Source organism: Macaca mulatta, chromosome 7 (assembly GCF_049350105.2).
Source record: "Macaca mulatta isolate MMU2019108-1 chromosome 7, T2T-MMU8v2.0, whole genome shotgun sequence".
NCBI classification, from domain to species: domain Eukaryota; kingdom Metazoa; phylum Chordata; class Mammalia; order Primates; family Cercopithecidae; genus Macaca; species Macaca mulatta.
The window spans coordinates 42,262,796-42,290,129 of record NC_133412.1 but is presented as its reverse complement, the minus strand read 5'-3'; the positions used below and the strand labels follow the sequence as shown (position 1 = coordinate 42,290,129).

At 54.2% G+C, this 27,334-nt stretch overlaps 1 protein-coding gene across 1 annotated transcript; it reads right to left on the bottom strand.

Moving 5' to 3' along the window:
• PLEKHO2 (pleckstrin homology domain containing O2) lies at positions 1 to 26,407 on the bottom strand. The gene is given in 6 exon segments (NM_001266727.2): positions 1 to 3,037; positions 6,705 to 6,803; positions 8,272 to 8,376; positions 13,162 to 13,278; positions 19,718 to 19,867; positions 26,316 to 26,407. Coding segments are annotated over 6 exon segments (1,473 nt in total). The 5' UTR covers positions 26,328 to 26,407; the 3' UTR covers positions 1 to 2,047.
• Positions 26,408 to 27,334: the final 927 nt, after the last annotated feature.

Sequence of the window (27,334 nt, the reverse complement as noted above, 5' to 3'; positions counted from 1 at the left end):
TTCCATAAAAATGGATTTATTGCCAAACTTTAAGAAAGGCGCTTCATAAGCAGAAGACACAGAATGCCACCCTCTTCAAGGAGGCAAGCACGGAATGCCACCTTCCTCAAGGAGGCAAGCTAGGCAGGCCCTGCATGTTCTCACTCCTCTCCCGGAAGACAGCTTCCTGCCTAGGGCCCAGGCTGCTAAGGGATGGAAATTAATAGCATTTGGTCACTTGAGGTGGCCTCAGGGAGAGTGGCTGGGCCTAAACTTGTGACCTACATGCAGGGTCTCTGCACCCACAGACTCTGCCTTCAGTCCAGCTGCTGCAGTTAGCTACTTGACAGAGGAGGGAACTGAGGCTCCAATTCCTGGCAGTAGTTGGCTTGGTTAAAGCCCCAGCCAGCCATGGTTGCTGGTGGGGGAAGGGAAGATGGCAGGGGATCACATGATTGGGCACCTCATGTCCTTCTTGCTCTTGTCCTGGAGCAGATGGAGGGAAAGGCAGACTGTGGCATGGGGGCCCAGTTTGTGCAAGGAGGCCGATGGGGGCTCCCAAGCCAGCGCACTGCTGCTCACCTCTGCTCCTGCCCCATGCAGCCATAGAGGACATCTGCCCCTCCTGATCCTTGATTACTACCTCAAAAACAAAGTGACAGTACAATAACGAAGGCATTGACCTGTGCAGCAAGCCTCAGCGGGCTTGGGGAAGGGGGCAGAAAGGCCAGGGCATGTTGCTGTGACCCTCCCTTTCTCTCTTTCAGTAAACAAAAGTGCACATTCAGAAATCTGGGCAGGTCCTATCAGAAGCTGCTCCCACCCCACAGGCCCCAGGGAGAGTGGCTGGACCTCGGGAGCCAGGGCATCTGCACCTACAGGCTCTGCCCTCGGTCCAGCTGCTGCAGCACGATGGAGACTGGATGTGCCCCTCAAGTCAGGGACAACGTGGAGGACAGGCTGGGAGAGGACCAGGGTGCAGGGATGGACCAGGAAAGGAAAAGAAGAAAATGGCTCTTCTCCTAGAAAGTTACAGGAGAGCAGCCCATCCGGGGCTTGAAGGCGGGGAAGTGGCTTCAGATTCCAACATACCCCTATCAGCATTTGAAGAAATGACTGGGATACTGGACCTGTTTCGGCTGAGAAGGACCTACAGAGACCCAGATAAATCCCCATCTGAGGAGGCACAGAAGTTGGTGGGGATTCTCTTCTGAAGGCTGACATGATCATTACAAGTAAGGTTTTCTAATGTGGACATCAGGGCCACTGTGGGATTCACCTCTTCAGAAATATACAAGGCTGGACACTATCTAGGGGCAGAGACTAGACTAGAGGACCCTTTAAGTTTCTCTTCTACTCTTGAATCCTCCAGACCTAAGCCCTCCAATCACAGCTCACCTGAGAGGAAGGGGCTGCAGAAAATGTCCTTGTTTTGCAAAAAAGGAAACAGGGCCAAAGAGAGAGAGGTCACACAGCTAATGTCCTCCTCACAAAGAGGCCTTTCCAGCTCCAGCTGGGTCCTACGTTCCCCGCAACTGAGGGATGAACCTAGAGCCTGGACCCAAGGCCTCTGCAGCTACTCAGAATAGGTGGGAGGGGGCTAGCTTTGAGGCTGCCTTAGCCATGAGGCTCTTTGCCTGGAAATAGTTGGAGATGGGAGCTGCAGGGGGCTCAGCTGTGCTCTATTCAGAAGTCAGGAATGTAAACTACTGGGGATGGGTAACAGAGATGATGTCATTCCCAGAAACCCCAAGTGCCGCCCCCAAAGCCCTGGGGCAGTTTGGAACGCCCACACAAACACATAGGTCCCAGCGCGTGTGCTCCCAGCCCCAGCCCAGCGGCCAGGCCAGATAGCCAGGTGGTAGCCCTGGATGGCACCTGGCACCATGGGCCAGAGCAGAGTAGGAAGGACACCAGGAGTCTCTTCGGGTCATGGCCAAACCCTGACATGCCCAATGGCCCTCCTGCAGCCATTGCTGTAGAAGCAGAAGCACATTTCTCAGCAGGGTTGGGCCTTGATGGACTTGATGGATGGCCAGGAGGGATGGTGCCTCTGGCCCAGCAGGCCCTAGGGTGCACTTCTCCTGTAGAGGGTCACCAGCTCCTTCCGCTTCTCCCTTAGCCCAGGTGCTTCCTGGTTCCGCTCTCCCGAATCTCTCATTTCCTGCAGGACCTGGGTGGCCTGCCTCAGCTGCTCCACAGCCTGGCTGAGCAATGTTTCGGCGCTAACAGGGACTGGCTCACTGCCCAGCACCTTGTTTAACAGTTTCTCTGTCTGTTCCGAGGCCACCTTCACCTCCAGCTGGGCCCGATATAGCCGTTCCCTGGGCTGCAAAGGACGCCGCGGGCCTTCCGCAAGCAAGTCCCCAAGGGAGGAACAGCGGGGATGGAACTGAGGTTGCAGGTCCCAGAGGGGCAGTGCTGTGGACGTTGTTGCATCCTTTGGGGGAGTTCCTGGGGTGCCCTCAGCCTGGAAGGGCTTGGCAGGTTCAGGACTGTCATCCATGCCATTCACTGAGACCTGCGCTGTGCCTGGAGCAGGTGGTCCAGAAGCCTGCATCTCACCCATGCAGGCTTTCAGTTTCTCCGATAAGATCTTGGGTGGGGGTGTAGGGGGCTTCCCACCCTCCCTGGGGGCAGCCTCAGAAGTCTCTGAACAGGGTGCCTGGGACGGTTCTGCACTCTCTGCAGCAGGGGGCTCCTGGGAGCTGGGGTTCTCCCAGCTCACCTTCAGTTTGTCAGGCAGGACGCTGTTGGGAGGCTGCTCAGAGCCACTGTCCTCCTCTGCTGGGGTCTCTGAGTCCTCTTGGCTCTCAGGGGAGACCTCAGAGCTTGCTGAGACAGGGGTTGGGGCTCTCTCCCCTACAGGGGTATCCACCCTGTCACCAGGGCTGGTGGTCTCAGGTGCTAGGAAAGGCTTGGTAGGAGGCATGAGGGGCCGGGGTGTCTCCCGAGGTTGGGCTTCACTGACATCATTGCTGGGGGCAAACACCTGTGGCCCACTGTCCGGAACATCAAGATCCAGGCGCAGAAGCCCGTCAGAAGCTGCGCTGGCCACCTGGTGGGGGGATGGTATACGGGTGTCATCTTGGCTGATGAGCCATTGGGTCAGGTGTGCCCACTGACATGAGATCTTACCCTCTCCTATCCAGGTTGTCCAGGCCCCCAGCCCCCCAGCCTCCCTCTGTCCTGGCTTCTGTGGCTACTTGATTAGAAGCAAAAGTGATTTCTTGATGAATCTTCCTCTCCTTTCCCTCACCACCAAGAATTCCCTGTTTTGGAATCACAGGCCAGGAAAGTCACAGCCAGGGTCCTCTTGGAGCCCCAGGCTGGTTTCTGGGATACTGGACCTAGACTGGACTATACTAGCCTGGGTGTCAGGGGACAGAGTTCCAGCCCTGTATCTAACCCCTACCTAGCTGTATGGCCTTCAGAGGTTCCCTTCTCTGCAACCTACCTATCCATCATCATACCCAGGGTCCCCACAACCAGTTGGTCAGTCAGAGACAGGACCAGGACTCAAACATCTCCCAGTTCGTCTTAAGCTCACTGACTTCTGCTTGTTCTTCCTGGAGACCTCTGTTCCGTCTGCCAGCTTCTCTCCAGACTTTGCCTGTCCAGCTGCTCAGCAGCCTGTGCCCACTCTCCTCGTGTCATCAGATGGGGTCCCAGACCACAGCTAACCGCCAGAGAACAGCTGCACCAGAAAGCAGCTACACACCCCCCCCAGGCACCCAGGACCAATAGGGATATACAGCTAGCCCCACAGTCATGAGACCCTCCCAGAGAGCCTCAGAGGTCCCAGCAGGGCTGGGAGGCCTTTCCCAAGGTCCCTCAGACGGTGGCGGTCCTGGCTGGGATCCTCACTCTCCCCTGCCACCTTATTTTTCTTAAGAGATGGGGTCAGTTGGGCGCAATGGCTCGCGCCTGTAATCCCAGCAGTTTGGGAGGCTGAGGCAGGCTGATCACCTGAGGTCGGGAGTTTGAGACCAGTCTGACAAACATGGAGAAACCCTGTCTCTACTAAAAATACAAAATTAGCCGGGCATGGTGGCACCTGTAATCCCAGCTACTTGGGAGGCTGAGGCAGGAGAATTGCTTGAACCCGGGAGGCAGAGGTTGCGGTGAGCCAAGATCATGCCATTGCACTCCAGCCTGGGCAACAAGAGCGAAACTCTGTCTCAGAAAAAAAAAAAAAAAAAAAAAAAGGGGGTCTCGCTCTGTCACCCAAGCTGGAGTGCAGTAGCATGATCACAGCTCACTGCAGCCTCAGCCTCCAGAGTAGCTGGGACCACAGGCATGTGCCACCATGCCCAGCTAATTTTTTGGTAGTAGAGATGGGGTCTCCCTTTGTTGCTGTCACTCCCTTTTACACATACACAGGATCTGGCTGACACATGATATCAGGCACTGAGGACCACCAGAAAGTCACCTCACCACACACACACACATACATACATTCATACACACACACACACACATACACACACATATATATATACACACACACACACACACATACCCACACATACACACACACATACATACACATACACACACACACACATACATACACACACACATACACACACACACACACACATACATACACATACATACACACACACATACACACACACACACACACACACACACATACACACAGCTGCCTCCCTGAACTCTTCTGTGCAGAGGGCCCCTCCCTCCAAGGCTAGCCCTCCCCACACCCGTCCCCGGCCCCCCTCAGGCATTCCTTTTCTCTGTGGCCACCTCAGTGCTCCCTCTGCAGGATCCTATCCCTTAGCTGACAGACAGGCACAGGCTGCTGCAACTCAAAAACAAACCTCCCATGACCTTGGGTCCCTCCCTCTGGCAAACCCAGCCCTGCACCCCAGGACAGCCTTAAATTGACTCCTTTTAGAAAATATGCTGCAAGGCTGGGCGCAGGGGCTCACGCCTGTAATCCCAGCACTTTGGGGGGCCGAGGCAGGCAGAACACGAGGTCAGGAGTTCAAGACCAGCCTGGCCAAGATGGTGAAACCTCATCTCTACTAAAAATACAAAACTCAGCTGGGGGTGGTGGAGGGCGCCTGTAATCCCAGCTACTCGGGAGGCTGAGGCAGAGAAATTCTTGAACCCGGAAGGTGGAGGTTGCAGTGAGCTGAGATTGCGCCACTGCACTCCAGCCTGAGCGACAGAGCGAGACTCAATCTCAAAAAAAAAAAGAAAAAGAAAATATGGACCGGGTGCGGTGGCTCAAGCCTGTAATCCCAGCACTTTGGGAGGCCGAGACGGGCGGATCACAAGGTCAGGAGATCGAGACCAGCCTGGCTAAGAAGGTGAAACCCCGTCTCTACTAAAAAATACAAAAAACTAGCCGGGTGAGGTGGCGGGCGCCTGTAGTCCCAGCTACTCGGGAGGCTGAGGCAGGAGAATGGCGTAGACCCGGGAGGCGGAGCTTGCAGTGAGCTGAGATGCGGCCACTGCACTCCAGCCTGGGCGACAGAGCGAGACTCCGTCTCAAAAAAAAAAAAAAAAGAAAATATGTTGTAAATGGCACCGCCTTTCTTGTCCTTGGTCCTGCCCTTGTGACTTGTGGCTGCCAACCTAGCTGATGCCCACCAGGTCTTGTGCCCATCTCTCTCCAGATGTGCCACTTGTCTCTGGCTTCCTCTTTCTTGGCTCCCTGCTGGCTGACCTCCCTCCAATCCCTAAATGTAGCACTTGCTGAGGTTCTTTCCTGGCCTCCAAAATCCTCCCCTGCAGCATTAGCTCCACTGGTCTAAAAGAGGCTCCTCCCTTCCCCCCTCCCCCTTGCCCATACCCTCTCCAAATTCCCTGTGCCCAGGGCCTCCATACTCCCAGTATCCAGGCTTGGGGAACCTCAGACAACCTTCCCGTGGTCCAATCCCTGGATTCAATCACAAGGCCAGGTGGCTCTTGCTTCCTAATGTCCTCCCATCAACCCCTCCCTCTTCATCCCCTCCAGGGGCCTGGAAAGTCGCCTCTCCCATCTACTTCCTGGCCCCTGCCTCTCTCTCTCAACCCAACCCATCCTACCCAGAGCCTCAAACTGACCTCTGGAACGCACCCTCCCTTCCTGTCCCCAGCTTCTTCATCCAAGGCCTCCACAATTTCCTCCCTATAACCCCCTTCTCAGACCAATCTCCCAGGCAAATGGAGCTGCTCTTCGTACCTCAAACCCTCCCGCTGTGCCTCAGCTCACAGCACTCCCTCCACAGAGAATCCCCTGACTCCAAGTCCACCAAGTGAACCCCTCCCATCCTTCAAGGGTCAGCTAAAATGCCAGTGGCTCCTTGTGGTATCTCCTGCCCTGACCTCCTCCTAGAGCCTTCCTCCACACAAAAATCAGACACAGCTCTGCTTGGAGCAGTCTGTGGAACAGGCCTATTTTTCAGCTGGAAGCTGAGCTCTGAGGGGCAGGGACTGGCTTCAAGGGCTTCAGTTTCCCTCTGGCACCAACTCTGGCTAAGGACAGATTCAACATTTGTGTGTGAATTGAACAAATGGAAAAGGCCACAAGCTCAGGGACGTCCACACCCTGAGCACATATAACACAGGTGCCCCATCACTTCCTGTCTACTCAGGAAGCCCCAGCTCCAGGTGTCCTCAGGAAAAATGTGGCCCCAAGCCTGGCTGCCTCCCAGAGGAGCTGAGGTCCTAGGCTCAACTAATCCCCCGATCCACACTGGGCAAGGCCCTACCTCCTTCAGGTGGACTCTCGTTGGCGGCCGGCGCCGCTGGCCCCCTCGCACCCGGTCCCGCGTCACATGCTCCAGGGCACAGCTCTTGTCCACCTTTACCTGGAGGGAGGGGGAACCAGATCAGCCCCTGCCAAGCCTTGGGGAGTGCGGGAAGTACCCAGGCTGGACCTGGCTTAGAGGCAGGGTCAGTGCCCCACCGCTGTCTCTCTGGGCATCTCCCTACCCTGGCCTCTGCCTCTCTGACTCTGCAATGCCCCTGGGGTCTCTTGCAAAGTCTGAGGCTCTCCCTCTCTGCAGCTGCCGTCTTCCTCAGTCTTCCTGCCCAAATATGAGCCATCGGTCCTTGCCCCTGAGTATATCACAAATATATAAGCAGCCCTGAGGTGGCTTTGGGGCTTAGGTAGGAGAGAAGGTAGAAAGCAGCCCGTGCTCCCCTGGTACCTGGTTTCTGGAAAAGGTCTGCCCTGGCCTCTGCCACTCTCCCAGGACCCCTGGGGAGAGCCCAGGAGAGAGCAGGGCCTCTGCCCCTTGAGCCTGGAAGCCTGGAGGGCAGCATCTTCTCTCTGAGGGTAACAGAAGGGGTCAGGATTGGCTGGGAAGCCCCAGAGTAAGAGTCACATGGGAGGTCCAGACTCAGAACTCTGGAGCAGCCTGGCCCTATGATGGGGAGGGGGGCTCAGGCCCACATGTGACTCCAACTGTCTCTGTCCCTCCGTGGAGGAGCGGACTGTGGGTTGAGGCCCAGCCCATGGCTCCTATGGCCTCCGCCAATATCTATGATATGTCCCATCATCTCTCTCCCATGGAATGGGGACAGTTTTCTCCCAGGTAGTGAAGGGCTGAGCATGATATGTAACACAGGATACGACATAGGAGTTACGGGCTGGGAGTCGGGGGACCTGGGTATTAAGAGGGGACTTGCTTGGAAAGATATGCTCCTTAACATAATCCAAGGCATCACTGTAGGGGGCCCCTAGGTCCATTTTAGCCCAAATAACCAAAGATTCACAATGTCAAAGACAAATCTCCCTAGGAGATCCTGGCCCCATGGGATGCTCTGCCTGCCCCAAGCCAGATTGTGGCTACTGCTGCCACAGTCCCCAGTACAGCACAGGGGGCAGAGATCTGCAGGGCTGAATGGTCATTGCAGACAGAGAGGGAGGCCCAGAGCTGAGAGCCAGCCTGCCCTGGACCTCATGAGCAAACTGAAAAGGGAGCTTTCGGGTCACTCTGCAGCACTGTCTGGCCTGGGCCCACCTGCTGCTTCCAGCTGAGGCCAGGCTTAAAAAGGATGCATGCTGCCACCAGTCCAGTTCCAGCCCACCACTTATCTGCTTTCCAGTTTAAGACAAGTTACTTAATTTCCTTAAGCCTCCATTTCATCTGTAAAACAAGGACAGCACTACCTACTATGAGGGGCTGTAGTGAGGACTACAGAAGGTAACAACAATGCCCTATAGCAGTGACATAATCAAGGGGTGGTCTGGGGTGAGGAGGGGCAGGGTCCTCTCCTAGATCACACACAGTGGGAAAGGAGACACAGAGCTGTCCACAGACTGCATCGCACCTCATCGAAAGCCTTGTTTTTGCCTCGGTTAATCCCTTCATTGAGGGCTTTGATCCAGGATTCCTTCTCCTCCCCGGTGGGTGCCTGGAATTTGATGTCGCTGACCTGCGGGCAAGATGGATGGAGTAGATGGCAGATGTTTAACAAAGCTCACATTTGGCATGTTAAGGAGGCTTCCTAACCTAGATCCCAAAGTCAAACCAAAATGACCCCACAGTAAGTATGACACTGGGACTTTGGGCAAGGAAAGGGAAAGATCTCACAGAGAAGCCCTCCCTACTGCCCACCAGCATGCAGCTGGGTCTGAATTCGAATCAGCCTGGCCTTGTGGAAACAGCCAGGATCTGGTCCAGCTCCATGGGACTCCCCCAGGCCAGCTGCCTGGGCTCCGGGCTTCTGTTTACTCTGTAAAGTAGGAATAGCCCCATTCTACATTCAAACCCACCCCACACCACCCCTGAGTCCTTTCCCAATTCAGGTAGGAGCTCTGAGCTCCTGTTAGAATCAGAGGGTGGCTCAGAGAACCCTGACCCTGCCAGGCCCAATGGCCAGACAGGAAGTGAGAGGAAGGAGTGAGGCCATGGAAACTGAGGGGCTGCCCCATGCAGTGGATATGGCAGTAGGGCCTCTGAGTGAGACAGTCCACCACTTACAGGTGTCTGACCTCAGGCCTCAGTTTCTTCACCTTTGAAAGAGAATACCACCAGAACCTGCCTCATGGAGCCATGGAGATCATTTTTTAAATGATGTATCCAATTTGTACACCCATGCTCATAGCATTGTTCGCAACAGCCAAAAGGTGGAAGCAACCTCAGTGTCCACTGACAGACGAATGGATAAGCAAAATGTGGTCCATATGTACAATGGATTATCAGCCAGCCTTAAAAAGGAAGAAAAATCTGACACATGCTACAACAGGGATGAACCTTGAAAACATTGTGCTAAGTGAAATAAGCTGGACACAAGAAGACAAAAACTGCCCGATTCCACCTATATGAGGTACCTAAAGTTATCAAAATCATAGAGACAGAAAAGAGAGTGGTGGTTGCCAGGGGCTGGGGAGAAGGGCAATGGGGCATTATTATTTAATGAGCATAGAGTTTTAGTTTTACGCGGTGGAGAGTTATGCGATAGATGGTGGTGATGGTTGTACAACATCATGAATGTATTTAATGCCACTGAATTGTGCAATTTCAAACTGGTAAAGATGGTATATTTTTTTTGACCACAGATTTTTTTTTTTAATTGGGGGAAAAAAGATATATCTAAAGTACTAAATCTGGAGCTGGGCAGTGAATACTCAGTAATAGGAATTAGCACCATTGCCTTCCCTCTGGACAAAACAGTTGCAGTTTCCTCATCTATAAGATGGGATAACACTGCCTACTACCAAGCAATGCTGAGGAAATTAAACATAGTAGGTGCTCAGTAAATAGTTCTTGAATGAATGAGCCAACAAATTAATGAACTGGCCCAAGTTTCCTTCCCTCACCGTTTTTGGACCACTGCCTACTCTCTGACCGCAAGATGCCCTAGTCCTTTGTTGGCAGTCGCCAGCTTGCCCATCCTCCGCCCTGGTGTTAGATAGTACCTCCCCTCCCTCCACTCTCCAGTTATGTAACACGGAGGTAGGCCTGGCCCCCTCAGCATCCTCATTATATAATTTCCTCCTGGCTGTCACTGCCTCCTCCTCATACAGGGCCCTGGGTCCCACCCCCACCACGCCAGGCACAGCCAAATGCTCATTTGCATGACCAGGGTAAATTCTATCCTGGAAGCAGATCTTCAGTTAAGTCAGAAACCCCAGGGCACCTTGGCAACTGCCTCAGCTCAGCCATCAGGGCTGCTGGGGGCTCAGGGAGGGACCACACTGCATCCGGGGTCGCAAAGGCTACCCAACTCTGTGATGGGACCTGCTAGAAAGGAAGTCTGGGGCCAGCCCTTCTACCCAGCTGCTGCTCCTATTCACAGGCTGTGACCCCTGCATGGTGCAGGATTTAGCATCCAGGGAGCTTGAGAAATCTACAATTGAACTCAGGAGCCAACGGAACAAGAGGAGGCCAGAGAAGAGCAGGCCTAGAAGTCCGATTACCAAGTTCTACTTGCTTCACTACTCTGGACCTCAAGGGGACAAGAACAGAACCACTGGACCCAGCCCAAACTGCAGCTCCTTCCCCACTGGCCCAGCCCACCTGAAGCAGACTGCCTCAGCTCTCTTCAGCTCCCTTGTGAGAAGCAGAAATGGCCTCAGGGAAGACCTATTGTGCAAGCCAAAAGGTTCCCACAGGAGAAGGAAGGCAAGGTTAAACAGGACCCAGCTCTACCCTCCTAAGGAACCCTGTATCTGGCTGAACAAGCCAGGCATTCCACAAGGATGACCAGAATAGAGACAATTAGAATACCAAGAAGTTACCAGCCTGGGCAACATAGCGAGACCCCATCTCTACCAAAAATATGAAAATTAGCCGGGCATGATGGTATGTGCCTGTAGTCCCAGCTACTCAGAAGCTGAGGTGGGAGGATCACCCGAGCCTACGAGGCAGAGGTTGCAGCAAGCTGAGAAAAGGCCACTACACTCCAGCCTGGGTGACGAGTGAGATCCTGTCTCAAAAAATAAGAATATCAAGAAGCTGCGCCTCTCCCACAAAGTCATCCTGAAGGGCCACAGGCTGTACAGGTCCCTGCCCTGAGAACTTCCAAGAAGCCCCAGGACACAGGCACTTCTAGGAGCTTAGATGCTAACAGGACTGGCCACAGACTAGGCCCACAAGGCCTGGGAAAAGAGGAAGGACAAAATGGCAGAGAGGAAAAAAGTGGGAGGGGAAGAGAGGAGGCAGGAAAGAGGAAAGGGCCAAGCTGGCTGAGACCAGCAGGGCAGCAAGGCCCAGCAGTGGCCACCCTGCTTCCTGGCAGCGTCTGCCTGTGACCTCATGGGCCGGGGTGTGGGGCTGGAGAAGCAGGGGGAGAGGGGCATGTAAGACATTGGAGTCTTTGTTTATTTGATTAGAGGGGAAAAAAGGCGGCCTCAGGACCAGACAGCCAGGGTCATGTGACCTCCTGGCCGGCTGGAGGCCTCACTGAGGATGGGGAACACCCAGGCCGCTGAGAAAGGAGGGTGAAAGGATGTGGGAATGCGGTGCCCTGGGCCAGGTCCACCAACTGACCTCTGGAGAGCCCCAATCTGTGTGAGCTCCTGGGGTGGGGAGGGTCAGGGGCCCTTGAGCTGGAACCAGGATGCACTGTTTCATCCGCAGCACCCACAGCTTGCTCCACAGCCCCATCTCCCAGGTGATTGTCCTGTTCTCAGAGCCAGCCTAAATTCTTACAGGGTTGGGGGCTGGGAAGGAGGGTGTTGGCTGAAGCAGCTGAGAACACAGCTGCACAAACAGGCTTCTCTGAAGGTGATGTCCCACCCTGAGCTGAGCCCAGCCCACCTAGTCTACTACCAGCTGATTCTCGGAGCTGGGGAAAAGAGATGGCCCACAGAACAGCACAGGCAGAGGCCAGAGAGGCTAGCTCTCCCTCCACCCCACATCCACATAGCACACTAAGACACACACCCAGACAGACACACGGCCAGGTGAGCACTCAACTGCATTTAAAAAAGGTACACGCACAAGGGCCAGACACACCGGTGGCAGATCTTCACACAGAACATAGTTTGCATCTCATCTCTCTCAAACACACATCTACATGTACAGCACCCACTCAGGAAGGAAGTGGGTCTCCAGGACAGGGTAGGGGCTCCAGGGCTTGAAAAGATTAAAATGTGACTCCTTTTGTCCTCAAAGAGCTCTAAGCAGCAGATGGTCAAGTGAAATCTGGGCCCAATCCCATAAGCCCTCAGAACACTATAATTACACCAGCCCCTACCCTTGGACACACTTCCAGCTCCCAGTATCACAGCTCCACAGCCCCCTCCACTGCTATCTTGGTTGCTTCTGTGCCCCCACCCCCTGCAGAGTAGGACAAAGGGTCAATGAGTAAAGCATCTTGGTATTCAGGGTCTGCAGAGGACTGGGCTCCCATTCCCTAAAGCTGGGGGAGAATGGCCTCCAGCAGGCCCAGACCAGACTTGCTCCCCAACCCCCAACCTCTGTGACTCAGCCCTATTCTGCAAGGCTCCACATGACATGCAGAGGACAAGGCAAGGAATGGCCCAGCCGCAGATGGGTGCAAGCTGGCGAGAGGTGCTGTGCACGCCAGCCTCAAATCTGAACTCGCTCCTGACATCTGGTGGGTGTCAACACCCACCAGACTCCCTGCCAGAGAAATGTGGTGCAAACAGCAAACTTCATCTGCACATACAGCATGTCCCAAGGAAAGACTCTCTCAAACCAGGGACCTTTCCCAGCTACAGCCACAAAAGGAAAGTGCAAGGGGAGGAAAGCTGGAGGGCTGCAGGCCTCCCAGTCCTGAGTCCAGGATGGGCCCACCCAGAAAGGCCTGGGATGAAGGGAGGCCGCACCCTCCCGCTCTGCACCAGGCTACATCAAGGTGTTGAGGCCTGGCAGGGTGGAGGCCTCATCCACAGCTCTCCTGCCTCAGCCCTGGGCCTCCCCCAGGGTCTGGGGTAAAGCCAAGTACCCCACCTCCCAAACGCTACTTTCCAACTACAGCCTGGGATGGAGGGCCTGGGCCTGCAAGGGGAAGACGAGAGCAGAGCTCTTTCAACAGAGCCCTAAGTGCATCTCTTATCAACTAGGGGCTTGGAAGACTCCGAGACAAAATGAGTAAAGGTCTGACCTATGGTGGCTGCTAGGGCTGAGCCTCAGCCACATGCAACAGAAAACAGGCTTTTTAAAGGGGCCAGGCCTGCTAAACCTGCTTAGGCCTCCCAAGGCGACTCTGGCCTAGAGGGAAATGGGGCAGCAGCAGGCTTCTTCCTACCTTGTTCCCTGGGGATCGCAGCAGGATAAAGCGGTGTTTCCGCTTCAGGAGGGCACGAAGGTCCTGGCACTTCTCATAGCTGCCCAGCTCCACGGTCTCCACACACTTCTGATCATCCTGGGGAGGGAGACAGAAGGGACATGAGCTGGTGACAGTCAGACCCACCACCACCCTCAACCACTCACGCCCCAGACCCTGATCCCACTCAGTGAGGACATCACTTGGTCAGAGTGAGGACCTCAGGCTGCCAGTCAGTCACCAAGATGTGGTGTCCAGACCCTGGCAAGTGCATGCTGGCTGGAGGGATGCCCATGAGGCTCCCCATCCAGATGGGAGACGGGCACATAGCCCAGAGGCGGGTATGTGCCTAAGGCCAGAGGAGGAAACAGGGGAAGCTAGAGAGGCTAAGAAAAGGCTGTCTGGGGTCCAGCCATGCCCAGAGGCCAAGCAGAGATCTGTGGAAGAGACAGCCAGAGGAAGAATGCAGAATGCCACAAAATGGCAGGCAGGGAGTGGGATGGGGATGAGGGACAACAAAGACTTTCCAGGAAGAGCCAGAGGGAAGTGTGAACAAGGCACATTTGGGGCTACATGCCCTGCCTTCAGCACAGCCATCCTGAATTGTGTTCCTCACTCAGCATAATCCCCTGCTGAGCCTTGGCTTGGGAGAGCAGCACCTCGTCCAAGGCTGCAGGCTACATACAAGCAAGAGGCAAGGGCTCCTTCAAGCGCATCCCATCCCCACCCCACCACTTGGAGGCCTCATCATTAGAAGGGCCAGTGGCCAGGACACTGTCCAGCCTGTTCCTGGCCATCTCTGGACACTAGCCAGGCTGTCTTCCTGCCCACCACCCCTGATATTTGAGTGTGTTCTCTACAGGCTCCACCCATCAGGTGCCTGTCCAGCAAGCTGCCTGGAAAAAGCTCTCCCTCAATGGTGGTCAACTGGTCCTCTTCCAGGGAAGAACCAACTGGAACAATTTCCTGGGTGTGGCACTCTCATCCAGGAGAGTCTAGGGAAGCAGAAGCAGATCCTTTGGCGGGGGAGGGTACGCCACCCTGGGACTGGCCAAAAAGTTAAGGAAACTCTTGCTGATGTTTAACAGAAGGAACCTGACACTCATGAGCACTTCTGCATCCCTGAGTCTCTGAACCTCACGATAACCCTGAAAGCCTACAGCCCCGTATCTGCCTCATTTTAGAGAAGGAAAGAATGAGGCCTGGAGGTGAAGGGATTTGCCCTAGGCACACAGACCCAAATACAAGGGGCAGGGCCCCAACTCAAACCACAGCCTCTGACTCCCAGGCCAGGGCCCTTTCCAGCACAGCACACTCCTGCCAGTCACAGGCAGTAGAGGTTGCTCTGCACGAGGGGTCCTCCAAGGGTGGGACCTGGGCCAGTAGCATCAGCACCACCTGAGAGCTTGTTAGAAATGCAAACTCCTGGCCAGGCGCAGTGGCTCACACCTGTAATCCCAGCACTTTGGGAGGCCGAGGCAGGAGGATCACGAGGTCAGGAGATCGAGACCATCCTGGCCAACATGGTGAAACTATGTCTCTACTAAAAAAAAAATACAGGGCGCGGTGGCTCAAGCCTGTAATCCCAGCACTTTGGGAGGCCGAGACGGGCGGATCACGAGGTCAGGAGATCGAGACCATCCTGGCTAACACGGTGAAACCCCGTCTCTATTAAGAAATACAAAAAACTAGCCGGGCGAGGTGGCGGGCGCCTGTAGTCCCAGCTACTCGGGAGGCTGAGGCCGGAGAATAGCGTAAACCCGGGAGGCGGAGCTTGCAGTGAGCTGAGATCCGGCCACTGCACTCCAGCCTGGGTGACAGAGCGAGACTCCGTCTCAAAAAAAAAAAAAATAAAATAAATAAATAAAAAATTAAAAAAAAAATTAGCCAGGTGTGGTGGCGGGCGCCTGTAGTCCCAGCTACTCGGGAGGCTGAGGCAGGAGAATGGCGTGAACCTGGGAGGTGGAGCTTGCAGTGAGCCGAGATTGTGCCACTGCACTCCAGCCTGGGCGACAGAGCAAGACTCTGTCTCAAAAAACAAAAGGAAATGCAAACTCCCAGGCCTCATCCCCACTCAATCATAAACCTAGGGGAGTAGGCCTGGCAATCTGTGTTCTAACTAGCCTTCAGGGATTTTGATGGATGCAAATTTTTTTTGTTTGTTTGTTTTTTGCTTTTTTGAAACAGAGTCTCGCTCTGTCGCTCAGGCTGCAGTGCAGTGGCATGATATTGGCTCACCGCAACCTCTGCCTCCTGGGTTCAAGCGATTCTCTGGCCTCAGCCCCCCAAGTAGCTGGGATTACAGGTGCCCACCCCCACACCCGGCTAATTTTTATAGAGATAGGGTTTCACCATGTTGGCCAGGCTGGTCTCGAACTCTTGACCTCAAGTGACCCACCTGCCTCAGCATCCCAAAGAGTTGGGATTACAAGCTTGAGCCACCACCCCTGGCCTGGATGCGAACAGTTAAGAACCACTGCTACTAGCCTGGCCAACATAATGAAACCCTGTCTCTACTAAAAATACAAAAATTAGCTGGGCATGGTGGTGTGCGCCTGTGGTCCCAGCTACTCAGGAGGCTGAGGCAGGAGAATCGCTTGAACCCAGGATGCTGAGGCTGCAGTGAGCCAAGATAGCACCACTGCACTCCAGCTTGGGTGACAGAGTGCAACTCCGTCTCAAAGAAAAAGAACCACTGCTTTACATCGGAGGTTCTCAGTCTTGGTGGCACCTGGGAGCTTTTAAAAACCCCAATGCCCAGGCGACATCCCAGACCAATTATACCAGGATCTCTTGGGGGGCAAGGCCCAGACCTCAGGATTTTTTAAAGCAGATGACTGTACATCTAATGTGGATAACCACTAATCGATTCTCTCATCAGCTCCTCGGAGAAAGGGGAAGAGATGGCCAAGGTGGCCTTATCTCTCCCAACCTGGTTCAATCAAGTATCTTTTCTTTTTTGCTTCCATCCATACGTCCCTTTCCAATCTCTAGCCTCCAATACCTTCCAGATTCCTCAACTAAACACACGGACCAGAAAAATCCTCCTGCTCTGAGAAGCTCCCCTGCCCCCAATCATGAACCCCTGAACTTGAGTGCTCTCCATCCCATCACTTACTGCTGGGGGATGCAAACATCTACAAAGCACCTGCAAGGTGTAGACACCCTACGAGGTGCTAGGAGCAGAGTCCTGCCATGGGAAGACACAGTCCTGACTCCTCGCTTGGCCATCTTTCTCTACCCCATTCTCTATCTATCTGCACATCCTTCTGTTCCCCCAACTGCACCCTACAAGAAGCAGCCCCCAAGCAGAACATATTAAGGACCAGTTTTCTGAGTGCCTGGTTCAGATTGAGAACTCAGGAAGTCTCCTCTTCCCCAGGAATCTGGAGCAGGGAAACTGCCCAGGGAAGAATCCTTGCTTGAGAGAGAGCAGCTTACTTGCCCTGTGTCCACAGGCCTCCACTAACTGGATCACCACTGGCCCGAATACACCCTCCTTTGCCTGGGAACAAAAAGTCCATCCACCTCCACCACTGAGCTCCCAAAAACTGCCTGTCCTGGGTCTCCTCTCCACCCCACCCAAGACGCTGAATCATCCCAGCTCTTCTGCAGCTCAGAAAAACGGATAAACCAGCAGGCAATGGGTGAGGGAAGCATCTTTGGAATGTCAGCCTCTCTGACAGCAAAGAAACAGCCAAGAGCCATTCGCGTTCGTTCGTTTGCCTAGTTCCTTACATCAGAAAGAGGAATTGAGCTAATAAGCATTTCTCAATTCCTACTCCCAGGCCAAGCTCCCCCACCCCCGAGTGCTAAGTTCTTGAAATTGCATTTACATTTTTAATAGCAATCTTTTTCAAAAAAGGAAAAAAAGCGTGATTTAGATTTTTCATGTTTGGGAGATGTGAAATCCTTCCTGCTTCCCAGCTGTGGCCAGATGTGGAGAGGCAGTTTAGGACAAGTGACAGTACCTGACAGGCTGACAGCTGAAAGCCTGTCACTTAACTCTCATGGCAGCTGGCACTGGAAGAAGCTGTGACAACCCCCTTTATTGGTAAAAATATCCCCCTGCTGCCTCATTCCCAACTGTGGCACATCCTATTTTGGTGGGAGCAGCAGTAGAGAACATCTGGGGGTGCTGTCTACGCACCCTCATTCCCTTGCCCTCTTCACACCTCTTCTCTGACACCCTAACTCCATGAGCCAGCAACTCAGGCAGGTCAGACAAGGTGCTTCTCCAGGTTGCCTAACCTTTCTTGTCCTGGGACAATTGTGAATTTGCCAAGATAGCCTGAGGCAGGCTGGGAGAGGCCAATGAGGAAGAGGCAGGCTCCCCCTTCTTCTGCCCCCAGGCCAATTCCTCCCCAGGTATTTCATCTGTCAAAGGCATATTGTGCTACCCTGCTTTCAGTGGATGGGCTCTCCGATAGCCTCAACCACAGCACACAAACAGCATCTACAAGGAAAAACCACTTTTCTTCCTCAAGTCTTCACCTACATCTTAATTGACTCTTATTTAACACGCAAGCTTAGCATCCTTGGTTGTCCAAATCCCAAGCCTGCTGAAATCAGAAGGGGAACAAGCATCTGAAGTGGGAAGAAGTGAGGGCTATTAGAGGCACAAGGACAGCAGAATTTGAAACCAGCAACTTGATGTTAAAGGAGAAAGAAAAGCTGAGAAGTACAGCCTCCTGCCAGTTCAAAACAGAGAGGCAATGTGCCTCTCTACCCCTATGCATCTAGAGAACCCACTCTGCAGGTGGGTCTGACAGGTGATGACACTGAGCCTCCAGGGAAAGATTTTATTTAGGCCAGCATCTTCTCTTGAAGAAAGCAGAGAACATTTAACATATTTTAGAGATTTTCTTGCAAAAATAAGTTCTGGGGTTTACTCGCTGGTGTCTCTTGGTAGAAAGCATGCTGGATTTGCTTCTAGACCTAACTCTTCCATTCACTGGGAGATGCTGAACAGTCATCTTGTCACCCTGAGCCTCAGTATCCTCTTCTGTAAAATATAATATGATGACCACTCTCATGGGACTATTGAGATTTGTCACAGGGAGATATGTAAGAACGTATCTCCAAACAAGTACAAGTGCTACTTATTATTTCTTTTTTGTTTTTTTGAGATGGAGTTTTGCTCTTGTTGCCCAGGCTGGAGTGCAATGGCATGATCTCAGCTCACTGCAACCTCCACCTCCCAGGTTCAAGTGATTCTCCTGCCCCAGCCTCCCGAGTAGCTGGCATTACGGACATGTGCCACCACACCCAGCTAATTTTGTATTTTTAGTAGAGATGGGGTTTCTCCATGTTGGTCAGGCTGGTCTCGAACTCACGACCTCAGGTGATCCGCCTGCCTCGGCCTCCCAAAGTGCTGAGATTATAGGTGTAAGCCACCACGCCCAGCCTGCTAATTATTATTTCTACTACTACTGCTGAATGGAGCAGGCTTCAGTTTTCTACAACATTCACTCATGCGGAACCTTGATCAGGGACAGGAAAAGACTTGCACACTAGATGCACATACAGTTCATAAGAACTCTCGGTCGGGCCCGGTGGCTCATGCCTGTAATCCCAGCATTTTGGGAGGCAGAGGCAGGCGGATCACCTGAGGTCAGGAGCTCCAGACCAGCCTGGCCAACAGGGTGAAACCCTGTCTCTACTAAAAATACAAAATTAGCCGGGTGTGGTGGCTGACGCATTGATCCCAGCTACTTGGGAGGCTGAGGCAGGAGAATTGCTTGAACCTGGGAGGCAGCAGCAGCAGTGAGCTGAGACAGTGCCATTGCACTCCAGCCTGGGCAACAAGAGCGAAACTCCATCTCAAAAAAAAAATAATAATAAAAAATAAGAGGGCCAGGCGTGGTGGCTCACACCTGTAATCCCAACGCTTTGGGAGGCTGAGGTGGGTGGATCACGAGGTCAGGAGATTGAGATCCTCCTGGCTAACACGGTGAAACCCCATCTCTACTAAAATACCAAAAATTAGCTGAGCATGGTGGTGGGTGCCTATAATCCCAGTTACTCCGGAGGCTGAGGCAGGAGACTTGCTTGAACCAGGACCCAGGAGACGGAGGTTGCAGTGAGCCGAGATCGCGCCACTACACTCTAGCCTGGGCTACAGAGCGAGACCCTGTCTCGAAAAAAAAAAAATAGCTGGGCATGGTGGCGTGCATGCCTGTAGTCCCAGCTACTCGGGAGGCTGAGACAGGGGAATCACTTGAACCAGGAGGCAGAGGTTGCGGTGAACCGAGATCCCGCCACTGCACTCCAGCCTGGTGACAGAGCAAGACTCCATCTCCGAAAAAAAAAAAAAAAAGAAGTCTCATCTTATCTAGAAACCCTAGAATTGCCCCCAGATGTATTGTCCCCATATACAGAGACGCAGAGAGGATTAGGTACTTGCCCAAGGTTGCACAGCATGGCAAAAGTGGAGCAGGTCTCCTGGCCCCAAACCCAGGGTCCTCTTACTAACTTGATTGCCCTCACTTTGCCCCTGTCCCAGAACTCTCAACCTCAGGGCCAAGCAGGTCCTCACCTCATTCTCATAGACCAGCAGCTGGGCCTGGCAGAGGAGCAGATATCGGTCTTTCCAGAAACCCAGGAGGCCCCCACTGCTCTTCTTGATCCAGCCAGCCTTGTCCACCGTCTGTGCTCCTCGAGGCTTCTCACCCGCTTCCTTCACACCCTGTAACACAGCACCAGGACATACCATGAGGGCTGCTACCATGGGGTCACAGGTCACAGGTTCACAGGTCGCACAAGGGATGTATCCCTATGCTAAGTACCTAATGACATCATCCTATGTGAGCTTTCCCGCAACCCCCAAGGCAGATATTCCTAACCCAGGATCAGAGCTAATAACAGCAATAATAGCAGCAGCCACTTTACTCTGAGCCACTGTATAACATTTGATACACATAGTGTCATTTAACTCTTACAACTCCCCTCCAAGATGGTAGCCTCATTATCCACACGTTATAGCAAACTAAAGCTCAGAACGGAGAGATGACTCAACAGAGGTGCAAACCACGGCTAGAGGACAGAGCCAGAATTCTAAGCAGGTCTCTCTGACCCCATGTTTTTCCCACTCCACCATTCTGCCTTCATATGTTCATTCAGTCAACATAGGTACTGAGTGCTTACAACATCATAGGAGAATAAAAGTAAGGCAGTCTCTGTCCTCAGAGCTCACAGTGCGGGAAAATAGGAGTTGAACAAATAAATACCCAGGCATACCCATTAACCTGTGTGAAATGCTATACCGGAAATACACAAGGGGCAGTGAGAGGACAGTGGGGGGACCCAGTTCAGGTTGGGGTGGCCCAGGAAGGCCACCCAGAACAAAGATTGGAAGGACAGGCAGGCTGAGTGGAAATCTGCCTCTCTACCGCTATGCTTCTAGAGAACCCACTCTGCAGTCCCTCCCGCTTCCCACCCAAAGCAGGAGGCTCCTCTCCCCTCCTGCCCACTCCAGGCAAGGACTTTAGGGTGGCCACCACATCTAGTGAGGGTTCCAAGTACTCTGTCTTTGACCACAGGCTGGCACAGGAGTTAAATTCAAGCCCTTCTCCTGGACTTGGGTAGACACTCTGGAGCCTTGGAGCCAGTGACATCTTGTGCCTCACCAATTGCCTGCTTGGGTGGCTGGGTGCCAGGTACATGCCTACCAGATGAGGTTGGGGTCAGATCCACTTCTAGGTCCCCAGCACCCAGCCCTGTTCTTTTACACATAATGGGTGCTCAAGAGGTACCTGTGAAATGAAAATAAAAATACACCCCCTTTGCTAACCACTTTGCTTCACTGATAGGTATCCAGAGTCTTGAGTGTGAAGCGGGGGGTGAAGGAGAGGGGATCAAGAATGTGTCAGAATCTAGAGCCTGCTAGAAGGAAATTAGCACTGACTAATTTTGACTACATTATCATTTACATAAAATTCAAAAAAGGGGCCCCAGTTAAAAGAGGTGTGCCTCTCCCCAGGGATATCCTGTGGCCACAGCTGCCTTTGGAAGAACAAGCCCAAACAGATGTAAGCGTGGTGCACTGTCAGGAGCTGGGCAGACCTGGCTTCCCTGGTCTCTGTCATGGCAGGGGAGCCCCAGCTTTGTTCTCACTGTGGGCCCCCGCCCCCTTTTGAATTGCACATTCTAGTAGTGGAGAATCTGGGCTTAGAAGCTGCAGTCATGCAGACTGAGGCAAACCACTTAGCCTCTCTGAGCCTCAGTTTCTTCATCCGTGAAATGCAGCTACTAACAGCAGAAGTTGTAAGGAATCCAACTCCATGAGGGCAGGATTTTTGTTTTGTTCACTCCTGTACCCTCATTACCTAGACAGTCACTGGCACATAGTAAGTGCTCAATAAACGTCTGTTGCTGAATAAAGGCAAAGCATATAGAGCAGTTCCCAGGATGCCCTAAACCTAGTAAATGGCAGCTGTCGTTATTGTTACCATTGTCACTGCCATCCCCTCTGGCACTCAGGGACCCTCTCCCTCGGCCCAGTTCCCAAGTCAGGACAAGCCCTTTCTGGTCTACAGCTGCTGGCCTCAGATCTCCAGGAGCTCCAGGAATGTGGGGTCCCCCCTTGGGGTCTCCCTAACTTGTAGATGGCAAGAGAAATGGGGAAGTGAGGTGGTCCAAATGGTCTTCCCGGGGCCAGGTATGGTGGCTCATGCTTGTAATCCCAGCACTTTGGGTCGAGATGGGCAGATCATTTGAGGTCAGGAGTTTGAGATCAGCCTGACTGAAACCCCATCCCTACTAAAAATACAAAAAATAGCCGGGTGGTGATGGCGCACGCCTGTAATCCCAGCTACTCAGGAGGCTGAGGCAGGAGAATCGCTTGAGCCAGGAAGACACAGGTTGTCGTGAGCCGAGATTGCACCACTGGACTCCTGTATGGGTAACAGGATGAGACCCTGTCTCAAAAAAAAAAAAAAAAAAAAAAAAAGGTCTTCCCGGATATAAGACCAAGGAAGCAGGACGCTGGCTTCCACCCTGTCCAGGAGAAGAAGGATTTCAGCACCCTTTGACAAGGAGAAGGCTCTCCCATTCTATCATGCACTCGACTCCCATTCCCCACATCACCACTGACACCCCCAGGGCCCTAACACCTTCAGCAAGCCCTACAGGCTGTCACAGGCCCAGGGCTAGAAGGGAAGAACAGGGAAATGGGAAACCCCACCCCCACATTTCACACTGACAACCCTCTGACTGCAACAGCAACAGCAAGCACAGCACCACCAGCCCCTCCCAGGCCTTCCACATGATGGGCAGACTCTTGGTTTCTCTTAAACAAGGCAGTGAGGTCTGTGGAGTGTGAAGCTGTTGCCCAGTCACCCATCTCTGAGCTCCAAGCCTCTTGCTTTCAGGGGACCCACCCACCACCCTATGGGATCTCACACCCCTTTCTAAACTCTCTCCACTCATGACCTCTCCTGAAAACTTTCTACCCTCTGGAAGCTCCCTAGGGCCACAGCTGGAACCTGTGCCTAGATCACTGTCACTTCTGGGCTGGTGTAGCCCAGAGAATACCGTGACAGGATTACCTACAGAAGCAAGTCCAGGTCCTTAAAGGATGAATGGGACCAGGGCAGGACTAGGTGAAACAGCACTTTGGGATGGAGGAGGGGACAACTGACGGGCTGCAGATGGTATGACCCACAGCCCAGCTACAGAAACAGCCACCCAGGGGAGGCCTGGCTGGAGGCCAGAGTCCTACTTGCCTCCACCCAGCCCCCTTCCCTGCCCCTCAGAACCCCTCCCTCCAGGGGGCCTGGCTATGCCCCAGTAAGTTTTAATAAGGGGCCCCTCCCCTTGGCAGGGTTCACAGGGGAGGTTTTGTCCTGCTCAGCCCAGTTTCTCGGCCTCCTCTCCTCACTGAGCAGCTGACCACTGTTCTTCCTGTTTTGCCCTCTCCCCTCCCATCCCTCCTCACCCAGGCCCTTTCCTGCCCACCGTGAGCAGCTCCTAGGCACCCCTAGGCACCAGCCTGCCTCCTTTGGATCACTCATTAAAAAAAAAAAAAAAAAACAAAGCCAGGTCACCTCAACTCTGTACACAGAAGGGGACAGATGGAACCATAACACCGGTTATGAGAGACAGAGACTAGAAGAAACCTGATTTGCACCTCACATCCCAGGAAGTTTATGACAACCTTTGCTCTTTGACTAAACCCAGCGATGTTCTGACCCAACTCTACTAAGAATCCACCGTGTCACAGTCCCTTGCCGGGGCATTCAGAGAGAGGAAGCACAGGCTCTGCCCCAGGGCAACTTCCAGTCTGAGGTGGGTAACAGAGACCCCGCATAAGATAAGTCCCCTGTCTGGTGGGGAGCGGGTAATCTCCTGCTGGAGAGGCTCCAGCCTATTGGCAGAGACATAGCACTTACCCAGAGGGACGTTCCTAGCTCTCTGATGAGGTAAGGGTTTGGGGTTCATTTGGGAAACCCCTGCAGAAGGTAGGGTTTGGGGAGGGCTCTGAGGAGGGGAACAGACACACGCCTTGGTCCAGAGAAGGCCAGGCACGAAAGGTTATCAAAGCCCCTGCCCTCTCAACCCCTTTTCTATAGAAAGAGAAAGTACAGCCCAGAAAGGGCAAGAGATTACTCCGTGGGACAGAAACAGTACTGGGACAGGACACTGCCCTGCTTGTCTCTAGATGGTGAGTGCAAGTGGACAGCCTAGAAGCCATGGAAAGGCATGACTGCTGGCAGAGGACAGAGCCCCAGAGCAGAGAAGAGAAAGCCTAGGTCCATGATTTCTACCCTTACTCCAATGGCAGCAATAATACCCCCACTGATACTCGCAGTTTTCCCAGCTTTTGCATATACATCATCACATTGCTCAATCACCCACCCTTTTCCTTTTACAAATGAGGAACCGAGGCCAGGAGCATACAGGTGGGCAGATGTCCAGTGCCCAGACCAGCACCTCCTCCCCAAGCCTCAGCCTGACAAGAGCTACCAGCCCATTGCATAGAGGAGGTCACTGAGACTGAGGGACCTTAGCCCAGGGTGGCTGGGCACAGGAAGGAAGCTGAAAGCTAGCAGGAGGGCTGAAAGTAGCCATGTGAAAGTGAGATGATGAAGATGGCCTGGGATCATGGGGCAGAGCATGTGGCTATGACCTAAGAGGTGTTTTAGAGAAACAAAGATGGGCACTGAGGCCTAGTGCAACAAGCGGAAACTACTGGGAGAAGTGGGAGGAAAGCAGAGTTAGGGATGCCAAAGGGGAGTAGGGATAGGAAGCCCCTGCTATGGGGGTGAGGCTTGCAGGGGCTTGGGTAAAGCGGACAAGACCTTAGACGGCCCAGATATTTAGGTAGCTTTGAGCATCTGGGAGTCAGAAAGTGGCAATATAGGCTGGACGCAATGGCTTATGCCTGTAACCCCAGCACTTTGGGAGGCCAAGGCAGATGTATCACCTGAGGTCAGAAGTTCGAGACCAGCCTGACCAACATGGAGAAACCTCGTGTCGACTAAAAATACAAAATTAGCCAGGCGTGGTGGTGCATGCCTGTAATCCCAGCTACTCAGGAGGCTGAGGCAGGAGAATCACTTGAACCACGGAGGTGGAGGTTGCAGTGAGCCAATATCTCGCCACTGCACTCCAGCCTGGGCAACAAGAGCGAAACTCCATCTCAAAAAAAAAAAAAAAGATAAAAAAAGAAAAGAAAGTGGCAATGTGAGAGATTCAGGACCAAGGGGAGTACAGAGCTGAGCTGGGCCCAGGAGGTGTCCGGAGAACTTCCCTTAATTAGGGGCCAGAGCAGATCAGGAGATGGAGTAATCCTGACCCACATCCTCTGGGAGCAGGGGAGGGGCCCTGGCCAGAGAGCCCAGTCCTTGCAACAGGGGCCTGGGGAGGGCAGATGGCAGCCCCACCCAACAGCACGAAAGAAACCGCAGCAAATCAGAGAGGCCTGACTTTGCCCCCTACCTTCACCTACTGAGAGAAGGGGCCACTGTCAGGCCAGGAGTAGGAGGAGGACAGGCACTATATTTTGTAGAAGAGGAAATGAAGGCCGAGAGGGGAAGTGACTTATCTACCACCCCACAGAAAGGCAGGGCCTGGCCTAGAGGGAGCCCTGATGGAGGACCACTAGCTGCTCCTATCCATGGCCCCGGCAAAGTGGGAAGTGGGCACTGAAGGGACACCGGCAGCCTGGTCCACTCTGTGCTTCCCAGCTGGCCAGGGTTGCCCCAAGGCAGAGAGCTTCATCTTTCCTTCCCATCCAAGGAGGCAAAGATATGCCCCTTCCCTTGGGCTGGGAGGGCCTGAAGCTGGGACCCCCTCAGGGGATAAGAAACAAATTCACCTTCCTCTAGACCCAACAGGCCCCTCCTTTTAACTTAATCATTCCACGGGCACATATTAAGTGCTTGCTGCGTGCTGGACCCTCGGATAATGGGGCTGCTGGGAAAAATGAGTTTGCAAGTAAAGGGCAGAGGCAGGGGCAAGACCCGATGCCAGGCCAAGAGTGTTCTGAGTGGTTAGAAGGAGGATCCAGGGATACAGCTGGTCCAGCCCTCGGGTGGGGAAGGCAGGGACCAAGATCAGACCCTAGGTGGGCCTGACTCCCGATTCCTTCCCTACAGCTGCTCAGATGGATGTGGGGCGGGAAGACAGTGGGGGAAAAGGAGATACAGATTTATACAAGGGAGAAAAAAGCAACTTCTCCAGTCCTCCTGTCACCAAGGCATGGTCACATCCTTGAGACAGGAATCCCCCAACACATACACACACACACACACACACACACACACAGTCAGGATCCGACCTGGCCGGTACAGGGAGTCAGCGGTAATCGGGGTTCGAGCCCAGTCACCCAGGCCACTTTCAGCAAGTCATCAAACTCGCTGGAGTCTCAGTCTCCTGGTCAATCCAATGGGAACAGTAACAACCAAGACGCCCCACAACTGGTAAGAAAGTCAAAGAGAATGAAGGAGGACGCAGACTGCGAAGTCCCCGATATGGATCCCGCTCCCCGCCCCTGTCCCATTTGCCCAGGCTCTTTCTGAGGTGAGACTGGCGGGAGTGGGGCGGGCAGGAACGAGGGCCTGAGCCCAGGACCGCTAATCCCCGTGAGGGGCTCGAGGACCCCAGCCCAAGGCCCTGCCGGGCCCCGCCCTCACCTCCTCCTCCATGGCGAGTCCGCCGAGATCCCACCGCTCAGCCGCTCGCTCCCGGCGCCGCGCGGACTCTGCCACCGCGTCCACGCCCGGCCGGGAAGCGACTCTGCGTTCTGTCCCGCCGGCTGCCGGGGGCCCAAGAAACTTCGGGGGGGCGGGGCCGGGGGGCGGGGAGAAGCTTCCGGGGGCCGGGGCGGGGCCGGGGAGGGGGCGGCTGGGTCGCGGGCCCGGCCCAGGGCGGGAAATGGGTGGGGCGGGGGCGGGGCGGGGCGTGGGTTGGAGACTGGACTGAGGAGCCGGGCGGAGCTGGAACTGGAGGAAGAGGGCGGGACGGGGCGGAGAAGCTTTCCTGCACCCGCGGAGGGAGAAGGACTAGGAGGGGGCTGCGGTGCGACAGGGGAGGGGGCTTCCGGCCCAGAGACGGAGGCGAGGGTGGCGGGAGCGGCGCGCCGGCAGGGGTGGGGCGCACAGAGTGAGCGCTGGGGGCGCTAGCGGTGGAGCCCTTGAGGTCTCCTGAACCAGTGGGCTGGGGTTGCGAGACCGAGCCGAGCTGCCCTGGGCGGCCAGAGATGTGGGCACACAGAGGCTCCTCCTTTTTCCTCCCAGACGCCAGGCTGTGGGCGATGGCCTGGTCTTCTCTCTGGAACCTCTGAACGGGGCCGGGCCTGTAGCTTGGGTCTCTGTCCGGAGGGTGGTGTTACAGGAAGAGCTGGAGCTGAGAGTAGGGACTCCGGGGTCCCTTTACGGGACGGCCCGCCCCTGGCTCTCAGGGGTCTCCAAGCGTAGTGTTTTCCTGCCCTCCTTGGGCATCGCTCAATCCTTCCCGTATCTGAGGGTCGACCATCCCCCCGATCCCGCGGTGATCTTGCAGCCCTGACAGCCTTGCTGGAGAGTGGAAGTGTGGGGACCAGCAGAGAGTAATGATTTTAGTTATACCATGAGCCCTCATTTTACATTGGAGAAACTGAGGCCCAGAGAGAGAAAGTAACTGGCTGCATCGCAGCCTGCAGCACCGCTCCCCA